This window comes from Strix uralensis, chromosome 7 (assembly GCF_047716275.1).
Source record: "Strix uralensis isolate ZFMK-TIS-50842 chromosome 7, bStrUra1, whole genome shotgun sequence".
NCBI classification, from domain to species: Eukaryota; Metazoa; Chordata; class Aves; order Strigiformes; family Strigidae; genus Strix; species Strix uralensis.
In genome coordinates, this window is record NC_133978.1 from 19,628,278 (window position 1) to 19,640,637 (window position 12,360).

At 34.9% G+C, this 12,360-nt stretch overlaps 1 protein-coding gene across 15 annotated transcripts in view; it reads left to right on the top strand.

The window, feature by feature from the left end:
- The window catches only part of PPP3CB (protein phosphatase 3 catalytic subunit beta), a 58,950-nt gene that overhangs the window by 36,491 nt on the left and 10,099 nt on the right, over positions 1–12,360 (top strand). For 5 of the 15 annotated variants that reach the window (XR_012629669.1, XR_012629664.1, XR_012629666.1 and 2 more), the window contains exons 11-14: positions 149–233; positions 1,124–1,221; positions 10,727–10,786; positions 11,414–11,486. Coding sequence is in view for 8 of the 15 variants with exons in the window: in XM_074874669.1 (XP_074730770.1) it covers positions 149–233; positions 1,124–1,221; positions 6,774–6,803; positions 8,489–8,667 (392 nt within the window). In the remaining 7 variants the exon portion in view is untranslated. Of the gene's footprint in view, positions 1–148; positions 234–1,123; positions 1,222–1,848; positions 2,185–5,074; positions 5,103–6,773; positions 6,804–8,488; positions 10,187–10,726; positions 10,787–11,413; positions 11,487–12,058; positions 12,195–12,360 lie in introns of those variants that run through there. The other 10 variants (XM_074874669.1, XM_074874677.1, XM_074874676.1 and 7 more) reach the window with 8 other exon arrangements.

Here is a 12,360-nt window from a genome sequence, read left to right on the forward strand (position 1 = left end):
GCCATAATTTTATAACTTTGTGCCCTTTGGGTACTGGCCTCCTGTGAAGAGTACTGAACTTAAAAAATTGTGTTGAATTTGATGCACTTTAAAATGGTGACCCGGTAAATACTCATGAGCTTGAGACTCTCTCTTATTCCATTGAAAGTAGGTACAGCTGCCGCACGGAAAGAAATAATCAGAAACAAAATTCGTGCAATTGGCAAGATGGCAAGAGTCTTCTCTGTTCTCAGGTACTTGCATGACTTCTACCTTCCTAAAACCCCTCTTATGTATAGTAGGAAAACATCTCTGTTCGAGGATAGTGAATGCCAAACATTTTTCAGGGAGATCATTGTGCATCAGAATCCTGTTTGGCATATTGATGCACCCCATTGATGTTGATATTTTTGGTTAAAGAATATTTTTAAATTATTTTTGATACATGTTTCAAGAAATGAGAGCATGTGATCTTTAGTTTACAAGTTATTTGTCCAGACGTTAACTATGAGTGTTGGAAAGACAATACCAAAATAGAGAGATTTAAATCAGTGGCGTAATGGAGGAGATCAGGACTGGCTTGGATAATTTCTGGCATATCAGAAAGTTGGTGACTAGAGGGTTTTTGTTTCAGGTTTTTGTTTGTTTGTTTTCAGCTTTTAAAAAATACCATTTTCTTGTACCTGTCTATATCTAGAGATTTCATGATCACATTTACCCAAAATGTATAGTTTTCCACAGACCATAATTGTTCAAATAGGGATAATTTTTTAAAGTTGGTATTTCCTGAAGCACAGACACTTTGAACAAAAATGTGGATTGTTTTATGGCACTGAGATATGTTCAGTACCTCATGAGGCATTCAGTCTAATTTCAAAGCTAATGAGCCTGCATGTGAATAATTGCTCAGAATTTGGTTCAGAAGTAATCCAATCAGTGTTCCTAAGTCCTGGGCAGAGGAAAGACTGGTATGGAATAGAAAGATTTTCCCCTTTCTAGTTGTTTGAATTTGAATTCACATTCAGGCTTGACATGCATAAAGCACAGTAAAAAGGCTCTTCCTCTCCCCATCCCTTATTTTACTTTATTACAAGTGTTCATGAGTGGCTATTTAGGGGTTTGTTACTGTTTTTTCTCACACCAGGGAGGAGAGTGAAAGTGTGCTGACACTCAAGGGTTTGACTCCCACTGGAATGTTACCTAGTGGAGTGTTGGCTGGAGGACGACAGACCCTGCAAAGTGGTAATGATGTTATGCAACTTGCTGTGCCTCAGATGGACTGGGGCACATCTCACTCTTTTGCTAACACTACACATAATGCATGCAGGGAATTTCTTATGCTTTTCAGTTCTTGTCTTAGCGGCTGATACAAGCATAGTGTTATGTGTTAATCAGGCAATGTGAAATGGATACTTAACCAGGGTATAAAACTAAAAGCAAATGAGTTCAGCGGTGTCAGGCCACATTTTTCAGACTTTGAGCTTCCTTAGTTTACAATTTTTCAGGTGGTGCAGATGCCTGAAGTGGGGTGACCTTATAGATCTGGTATTGAGGCATTTGATCATTACCGATACAAAAATGGCAATGTAATTTTGCATCATTATTTGTCTGCTTTCCATTAAAATGGTTTTATTATAGATGTGTTAGTATTTTCATTGACAGTGTCAAATATTTGTTGATAATAATATTAACAAACAGCTACAGGCTGCAGAGTTCCATATTACACTCCATTGGTAGATTGAAATGTGCTATGTTTTGTACCCTGGTAATTAATGCCAAAGTTTGTTCTCTATGTTGTTTGTCAAATGTTCTATGTATAATTGACCTCCCTGAATTGTCCTTGTAACATGCTGTTTCCTTCCTCTGCAGATGTAGCTGCTTTCTTAGATCTGTCTGTCTCTCTCTAGGTATAGATGTATGTCTGTATAAGTGTTAAAATTAAACCACTATCCCAGACACTTGTCTGTCTCTTGATGTAGAAGCAATGTTGTAGCACCTTGTTTTTTGAGGTTTGCTGCATTTGCTGCTGCACATTGTCTGTGCATTTTGAACAATAATGTACTTGAAAAATATTCAGTAATTGTTATAAAATCAGTTGAGAATAAAGGGATTGAATTTAAAACTTGTAAATAAATCAAAATAAAAGGGTGTTATTAAGTGTGCATATATTTTTTTGCATGAAAATAAAAAGAACTCTATACAAAATATACCTGTAATCTGGCTCATTGAATATTTTGTAAAAGGTTTTTCTTCTTTTTTTAGTCTGTTGAATCATTGGATCATATTTTTCACAAAGACCATGATTAACTAGGTTTAGGGAGAATGCTATGAATGCTTCATTAAAATAATGAAGTCCACGTTTCTGTTCACAATGGTGGATACTAAAGTATACCAGTCTGAAACTGGACTTTGTATCAGCAGCACTCTTAAATATTGAAAGACTTTTTATTGGCCATCTTCAGGCTTTACTAGAAAGTATAAAACTGGTGTATGGGACCACTGAATTTTATAACTATTGAAAGATTGTGATACATGAATACCACTTTTTACGTAATCTATTTTCCAAGAGTAGCTGCTTTTCTCATTTTGTGATTTAAGCTGTTTATTTGGATTTTTAAAATTTTCTATGTAGTTTTTTTAAAGCCTTTCACTACATTTTCTATTAAGCTATCAAAGCTGGTTTTTAATAGCTTTGAAACATGAATGTCATATTTTAAGTCATTTTTCAGTGGACATATAATGTCTACAAGTAAGTTTATATGTCCAGTGTATGTATGTGATTGTTTTGTGAATGTCTATAACAAGAAATGGTGTATGTTTCCTAATCCATCCAACTATTCCAAAAGCATATGTTCAGTTTTAATTTTCATTGTTTAATAAGATACTTTATTATGCTTAAAAAATAATCCTCTCATTTAACAGATTTTTATCCATGTTGCATTACAAATATCAGAGAGGATCAAACTGACTAGAAAATTTTTTTAACATAAAACATATGCCTTTCTACCATTACTGAAAATGTGAGAACATTTGGAAAGTATGCAAAATGCGTTTTGGATTTTTGTGGGTGTGGTTTTCTTCTTGACTAGAACTTTTGATGGCAATATTCCTTGGTGCGCTACATTAATATACCTCATTTGTTTTAGTCGTGTTGATTGTTCAAAAATAACTCATGCCAACTGTTAGTTCTCCTTAAATTGCAGTACCTTCTTTTTACTGATAAGAACTTTATTGTTTCAGTCTTAAAAATGTAGTTTTCAAATTATTATGCTCAATTGCAAAGCTAGAAATAAACCAAAAATAAAATAAAACTTCACTAATTGACACATTTCTAAATCATCATAATATCAGTGAATTCATAATCTTGGCAAAAATATGGTCACTGATAGTATAGTGGGATTTCTTACTACAAATAATTACCTTTTGAAGTATATTGTGTTGATCAATATACTATCAATAATTTAAACTAGTCTAGATTTGAGAAAATAACATAATATTAATTTTAGTAATTTTTATTCTTTCGTTGCTTGAAAATTCACAAAATTGGCCAATATGTCATGGGTTTCCAGATTTCGGTATTAACGAGTGCTCAGTTTTCAACGGCATATTGGGAAAAGGTCTAGCTGTGCTGGTTGCTATTAAATCTATAAGAAGCTTTGAAAGCTCTAAGAAATTGGAGTGTATATCTACATTTCTCTAGAGACCTGGGCTGAAATTTTTTTATCAGGGCAAATATATATATATGTACATATATATGTAAGTCACCATTAAGGCAATGCGTATGCAATTTTTGCATATATGCCTATTATAATTCTTAATGTCAGTAACATATTCAGTATTAGATCTTAGCACATACCACTACTGTTTCAGGAATTTGTTCAGCCACACCTGCTATCTTTTGTGAGATACTGGCCATTCTCAGCAGGGAGAAGCTTGTTGGCATTGACATAATGCAGAGCAGGGCACCAAACACATTAGTCAGTCAAATACAACTCCTTTATGGGCAATGCTTGAACAGATTCTTTCTGTAAAACAGAGCAGTCTGAGGGTGAGATACAAATTCTAACTGTAGTGAAAGGGTTAAACAAAGACAAGCCAGTTACAAAATATAATTTGGGGGAAAAGTGCAGAACTACATCCTATGGAAGAAGTCAATATATGATTTTTTTTTCCCTAGAAATATATGGATATATTTTTGAAAAAAAAATCATAGGTTATTTTTCAGTAGCTTTAATATACTAGGATAAAAACAGACTTTGGGAAATCATGGCCTTTGTGTGTTTCTAACTTTTTATAAATGTAGATTTATGGTTTTTATTATTTATGTTACTTGCATTACAGTAGCTGAAATATTAAAGACCATATTAAGTACTGTTCTTTAAAGTAGCATTTCCTAGTGACTTATTCTGTGAACTGAATCCAACAAAATAATTTTCCAAATTGAGTCAACATCTGTTAAAAAAAAACCCAAACACCTAAAGCCTTATTCAGCAACATACTAAACACAAGCCTAATAAGTACATCCATGGAAATCAGTTGTACTAGCCAAATACTTTCATTGCTGCCCTTCCTATTAGTCAGAGGGGCAGTAAGATAGTTTTTTGGTTTTGTGTTGAAAATTGGCAAGGATTTTGTATCAGATCTGTCCTCTAAGTAAAGCAGAGGGAGAGCTGGAAATGAGGATGGAAATGCCACTGAACCCTGTTTAAATTTGCTCTCAAATTGAGAATTTTCTGAGCAAAGACTTCAGGATTATCTGTTATGTTAGTATGACACAGTATTTATTTGAGGTTTATCAGGGTTTACAAATAATATAGTTTAAATTTAGACGTACCTGCAAAAGAGAATCCAACAAAATTATTTTCCAAATTGAGTTGTTACAGTGTGGTTTTTTGAAGTGCTTGTATTTTCCAGTCAGTTTGTTCTTTTATGTCAAGTTGAAAATTATTTTTTTCTTAACTGTGATGTATATTCCAAGATCTTTTTGGAATAATAGTACTACAAGTAGAATGAACTAGGAGTAAATTTTGAAACTTGTGTTTATGACCAAGCTACATAATTTACAGAGACAAATCAGTATTCGTGATCTTTTCAGGAAAAGATTGAAAACAAAGACTTCACAGGTAACAGGAAATGGTGGAAAGAGGTTGTTTTTTTACATAGCTTTGTATTTGTATGGCAAATTGATTATAGTATGAAAGTATGTATTTGGTGACTTTCTAAAATAATTCTTAAACTAATTTATTTTTACAGTTTGAGAAAGTTTCTTTCCCTTAACATAAACTTAAATAACCATCCATTCAGGTGGCTTTTTGATTTAATTCTGGGATTGCCCTTGTCTCTGTAGATTTAAATGCAGGAAATGTTTATTTTTGGGGTTTTTTTGGTACCATGGAATGTACAGTATGTAAAAGTTCAACTGCTGCATTGCCCTCAAGTATTCCACTATTTAGCAGCACTTAATGCAAGTATCTAATTTTATTTATTTTTCTAGAATATCTCAGTGAAAATTATAATTTTATGCAACAGTGAGGTTAAGGCATAATGTAGGCAATTAATACATAACAACATAGTGTGGGCATAGTGTAGGCAATTGAAATGTTGTCTGGTGTTTGTTGGATAGGAAATGAGAAGTATAAAATTAATTCACTTTAAAGAATTCTATTCTGATCTAATGCCATGTTTTCTTATATGACTAGTTTCCTCAACATTTGCCTCAATACGCTGTTACAATTTTTGTTGTTAACAATATGTATCAAGCACTACGCAAGTGGGTTTGCCACTCTGTATGCTATTTTTGGTTACCATTTCTGAAATTACAGTATTAGAGGCATGGCACATAGTAGGGGAGGTAAAAAGTTGTTACCATTATTTGAAACTTAGCTACAGCTTAGGTCATAGTTAGAAAATGGTTTCTTTAGTAAGTCTGCCCTAATAGAAAGTTATTTCGATTTTGATATCCTAAGAACCTTATGTTAAAACTTTCACTTCTAAAACAACTGGGAAAGATCTTACACCTAAGAAATTACAGCAGATGTCATGGTTATTTAGTCTGAAAAACAACTAGTAAACTAGATTTTTTTCATATTCACATTAATTCACCCACCAAGACTATGTTAAATCCAAACCTCTTCCTGCTGTAGACTTTGTTGTTCATTCAACTAAACAATTTATGAGACTTTGTAAATATGACTTGCTAGATTTGTCTTTTATGGTTTAAATTTCACGGTTCAGTTCTCAGAGATACCTGTCTTAGCTTAAAACACGGCGAGAAACTGAAGTACTAGGTAAACTTCAGGGAGCTAAACATAAAGAGAAAAATAATTTCTTAAAACACTACTAGTGTTATTTTTATAGCGTCCTTCGTGGTAATTTAATGAAGCTTACTAATCCATTTTAATATTTAGAAATAGTAGACCCAAATAGATTTTTAGTATTTTTTTTTAAACCATACCACAACTTCAGTTGAAATTTCCTGTTGCTGTCTTAAAAAAAAAAAAAAAAACAACAAACCAAAACCCTAAAAACTTGCAGAAATGTGCAGTTAATAACATCAGTTAGTTAGTGTTGCTTTGATGTACTTTCAGTTGATAAATTGTATTAGTTAAAATTTAGGAGGAGTTTCACTTAAACTTAAAAACAACCCCCTAAAACCTTAATTATCATTTTAACTAATTGTAATCTAAGCTGGCGTAGCATACTATATTAAATTGATCATTGCCTTTTCTGCTATGCGATATTACACTCTTCATCTTTCTCATTCATTTTGCATGCATCTGCTCACTTCTGTACAGCCACTGTAGAGGCAATTGAGGCTGAAAAAGGTATGATCAGAGTCTTTGCCATTGGCAGAGATCTGTGGTGTCTGGGAGGGAATTCAAAAGTACTCTGTGTGGGTGTGTTTTACTTTCAACTTGCACAAGCAGAGATGAATCAACTGCATTGATTCATCCCTTTTACATGTAACATTCATTTCTGGCTTTAGGATGATGATTATCTTTAATATTTTAGGGACATTCTTGGGGTTTTTTTGGTCTTTTTTTGTTTGTTTTTACAAAACATGCAGTAGGTTTTTGTATAATAGCATGTTGTGATACGTGGTGTTGTCTTGAAGTCCTTAAAAATAGTAGTGTTTAGCATTTTTTTTCTGCATTCAACTGTAAGGTTTTATTTGATTGCGGGGGGGATTATATGTGGAAGGAGGGTTGTTTATGCATGCCTTTTCTCATAAAATCTATTTTAATGGCTTTGAACATATTTTTATAAAACTTTCATAACATCTGGTAGTGCAAGACGTATAAATGTAATGGTTTTTTCTATGGATTTTGAACATAATTTGTTGACCAAATTTATTTCCAGTATATACACCAGGCTGCCAGTATGAGGCATATTAAATTCCATGGATTATTAGTGCTTCTGTGCTAATAAATAAGTTGTATATACGTCCTTTGTTAGTGGTATTGAGCAAAATGCTATCAAATTATTTTGTGTTCAGAGTATTCAATTTCAGATTGTTATCTTTTCAGAGAGACTTTAATTTCCTCTTGCTCAATATTCAGTGAAGTAAATGACAATCAGCATAGCAGTTGAGAGAGCTACCTTCGGGATTTTTCAGATTTGGTCGCAAAGCACCATTTTAATGACTATATTCTTTGTTTTTAATTAAGGAAGTCAGATCTCCAAAAATATAAACAAGTGCCATATTCTGTTCTCACACACATGTGCAAGAGGTCCCGTTGTTGTGAGTGGAAAGCTGTACTTAAATCTCCAAAGAATTATTTCATCCCAAAGACTTCAGTCTTATTCTGTGGTCAGCCATTTTCAGGTGTAAATTCGACTACAGACCTCATTCATTAAAATAATCAGTAGCAAAATAATACCTATTTTCTATACTTCTTTTAAATACATTTGTATTTAAATGATACCATTGTTTAACCACAGTGCTAAGTCAGTGATTGTGGTTGTGTCCATTTCCATCATCGACATGATTAGCACAGAATGTGAACCACATCCTGCAGTTTTGCCTGCATGAAAACTGCAGGATCAGGCCATCGATGCATATGCAGGATGTAAATCTACTATTACTTTTGTAACCCTTTGCTGCTTTGCCTCCACTGCACTTGCTGTGCTGCTTACATCTCGCTGACATTCCACCAAAGAGAAGGGGGATGTTAGTAAGATAAGCCTGACGCACTGGGCAGCAAAAGCAGTTGGTGTTGATAGCTGGCCATGCCAGGGACACGCAGAAGCAATCAAGTGGGCTTAAACCCCTTGATTCCTACTTGTAGAATATTTGCCATACTTTGTTCTTTTTGTTACAAACTGAAATCATGATTGCCGTTGAACATTTCAGGAAAGCAGGTTAGAGAAGCTTTTACTAATACAGATGCAGAGCCATAAGTTTCTTTGGCTGATTTCTTACCTGTTTTTAAACATCATTTGTTAGAAAAAGTATATGCTTTCAATTTATTTTTCCATTACTGACATATCAAATTTGCATTTTGTTAAGCAATACGAGGATTCTCTCCGCAACATAAAATCTGCAGTTTTGAAGAAGCAAAAGGTTTGGATAGGATCAATGAGAGAATGCCACCAAGAAAAGATGCTCTTCAGCAAGATGGTATTAATACTATAAACACAACAAATGCCAATGGAAACAATGGAACTGGCAACAACAATGCACAGTGACCACATCAGCTTCTGGTTTACTCACTCATGTCTTGCCTGAGAATTCCTAGATTACTGCTTTTTGATGTGACAACAAATGCAATAGCCAGGGGGATCGCTTGAAGTGACTACTTAATATGAGGTGGAAAACCATCTGACTTGATCCCGCTGAAGAAAGACCGCCATGCTTTTGAGACAACAGCCCCTCTCTTTACGTGGTGACCCGACCTCCTGGGAGCGTGCCTCTCCTACTTACACAAAGTCCATCACTGGCTGCTGAAGCTCCGGAAGAGATCTGGGGAAAGAACCGGGCTGTTATCACTAAAGCACATCTAGACTAGCATCTTATGCTTATTGTTGTCAACACTTTTGAGTTTACAAATGGGATTTTTCTTTCAGTAGAGGTAGTTTGTTTGTTTGTTTTTTAAACCAGACTTTCAAATACAACCCTAAGAGCTAACTATTTATTAATGGACATCGGTTTCATGAAATGTCTTTAAAACGATAGATTAGAATGGTCTTAAATATCTGAGGCTGCAAAAACTGTATTTTAAATAGACAGAAAAAATGCCAAAAAAAAAAAAAATCTCAGTTGGTCATTCTGTAAAATGCTGACCTCAGGTTTACTCCTTAGATGTTGCTAATTCTATATTGTATTCACTGTATTTTTTAGTTACAGCTTATCAGAAGATTTCTATGTAGGAATGTTTATTACTTGAACACAGATTTAAAAAAATATTTAATTTAGAAACTTTTTTGCCCAGCTTTTTCAAGACTCTTCCCCACCTTGAATTTTAAAAAAAAATATTATATATACTAATTTTAAAAGTAAGAAAAATATGGAAATGTTAATTTTAAGGTACTTTTAATTGAACTTTGTACATTGTTTAAGTAAATTTTGATTCATATCAAGTCTGTAAAGCTTGGCATTGTATTTTGTGTATGCATGTTTTCATTTTGCAAATATTTAATATATAGACCTATGATGTACATCTATAGGTTACCTAGATGTTAGGGGTACTTTTAGTTTATTGTGAGTATTACGGTTGCATAAATAGCTAATAATCACTGGGCTGAATAGCTGCAAGCTTTTTATTATTTTTAAATCTGTAAAGGAAACTGAAACTGTATCGGACATACTTTTTGTTTAGGCAAAGCAGCGCGTAAGCAATTGCTCTGTTCAACTGCTAAGGCATTAGTGAAAGTGTAAACTTGAGACTGCATGTATTTTGGTATCTACAGGACTGCTTGGTTAAAATAAAAATTGAAGCCCTGTGCTAATTTGTTCACAAATAATGGACTGTACTGATTGCCACTGTACTTTGTTATATATTTTGACATTTGCTACATGTCCTTGTCATCCCCTGGAACACAACTTGAAACTTATGTCACTAGAGTTCATCTCCCCTTTTTTTTTGTTTGCCATGAAGTACAATCTGTACATACCCCTAAGTTGGAAATTTTATGCATGTTCTGAACTATTCAAGTATTTTATAAACAGTAGCACACAATAAATTTTGTGCATGGGCTGCGGCTCCTATCACTGTGTATTGGTTTTATTTGGCATATGTAGGTCTCATATGACCTTGAAAATTGTTTAGAAATAGTTTTCAAAATTTAGGCTATTGAAAAAGTCGCCTAAAAGGTCAGATTTAGCTTGCAGAGAACTAGTTGAATGTAAATGCTATTTAACTGTTATTGCTGCTGCTTTTTTTTTTGCTTTTGAGCTCTCTGTCATAAATAAAATACCTAGATATTTTCTGTCTACTAAACTGAACATCCATTGCTGGTTTGTACAAGCTTGTAAGAGCAGGGTTAGTTGATTCTAGGAAGGCTGTTCAGTATAGCTACGTTTTTTGTGTGTTGGTTTGAACTAAATATTCAATAGTGAAGTGTGTTGGGGTTGCTTTTTGGGCAGAGGGGGTGGCCTGTTTATTTTGACAATCAATACAGTTACATGATTTAGTCTTTTTGGTATATTTTTAAAGTAAGGACAAGAACAGAATGAGAATTAAGATTAAAAAAAAAGTGACACATGGTTGCTAATGGAGTTTTAATGTATGATTTTACTTTATTGCAGATGCATTCTAATTGAAAACTCTCTGAAAGTTTGAGTGCAGAAGATCCAAGTTAAAAAATGGTGAGTTTTTTGTTTTTTTATGAAGCACTCCCATGCTTGCGAGCTGTACAGTCTGCATATGATGCCGTATTAGAGCAGAACAAACATGTTGCTAAGTACGACTGAAATGTTACATGATGAACATTATGATGGTACCTTCCTCCTTGTAAGCTCTAGTGGAAAATTTCTCAACCTCACAAGACAGTATTTTTCATGATTTGATACTCAGATCTTAGTTGTGATGAGTATTCTGACTAGCCGGAGTTGTGAATGTGAAGAAAATCCCTGGTCAGTCTTTGTCTGATTATAATCAGACCTCATTGTAATAGGAGAGAACTGGTTCTGATACTTGCACGGCAGTAAGTGCCCAGCTGCAATGATCCTTGCTTCCTTGAGGATTCCCTTGCAGTATCTGTTCTGCTTCCATGAAGATTCCCTTGCAGTATCCATTGTCTGTAGTAGTTTTTGCCAGATATGAAGGCAGATCTGCAATAAAGGAAAATTTCTTGGGCAGTTGTTGACCTGATTTCTCTTCTCATGCTGTGTGTCTACTGTCACCTGTTAAGCAAGTAGTCAGGTAACAGCATTAGGTCTGTGGATTTTGTTTGGAAAGTAGGTACTGATTTTTTGCTACTGTGTTTCTGAAAGGTGGAAGTCCGGAGCTGTCTCTAATTCTTGTATTGTTGAGGAGAAGAAATTATATCCTCCCTCCCAGAAAACTGTAAGTAGTTTGCATTGCTCATTTATGCTTTTCGGCATTTTAAGGCTAGGGCGGAGGGGGAAGTCTATGTGTCCGTAGTCTGTTCTTGGGTAGGGAGGGGAGGCGGCTTGGAAATAGCTCTGTCAGTCAAAGGACACAGGTAGCAAAAGCTGTGAGAGGCATGGCTGGTTCCAGGGTTGAGTTGGAGCAGTCAGTGCTGCCCTGCCCTGGGCTCCATGGACACCGTGTGGGTCCCAAAGAGGAGGCCGCTTCTTCCCTGAACTGATGGAGTAAACCATCGTCTGTGGTGCTCTTACCTGTAGGGCACCGGCAGCGAGGAGGAATATTCAAAGGTGGGCTGGGCGTTCTGACTGTTCTGAGAAATGTAAATGCATTTTAGTGAAACAGACAAGCAAAAGTCCCCGAGTAAGGGTTTTGGGGCTTATTTTAAAGCAGGGACTTGTGCTGTCGAGAAACTTGCTGCCACCTGGTGGGTTAAACAGGGAAGACCAGCCTAGTTCACAGAGCCTACCTACATTTAGTTTAATGGCAAACACAACTTCACTACCCAAAATGACAGTCTTAAACAACAGCTTTCCTTTCAAAGCTTATTGAATTCGTTGTGAAATGGAAAAAATCCTATAGTCGTATCTATTGAATTGTGAAGATTGACATCTCTAGCAAAAAGACAAACGGTTTGGATTGGGGCTGGTTTTCTCTTAGAAAGAGGTAGGTCTCTTCTGGTTTGAGTCTGAACACTTTTTGAGGGGAATAGTCTCATAAACAGCTTTCTTTTTTCTAATGTTTAATCTTGAGATGCCATTATGTTATATAGAAAAATAAGGCTTTTTCAGGGGCAAGATAGACAGTATCTGTTCATTCTTTCCTTGCCTAT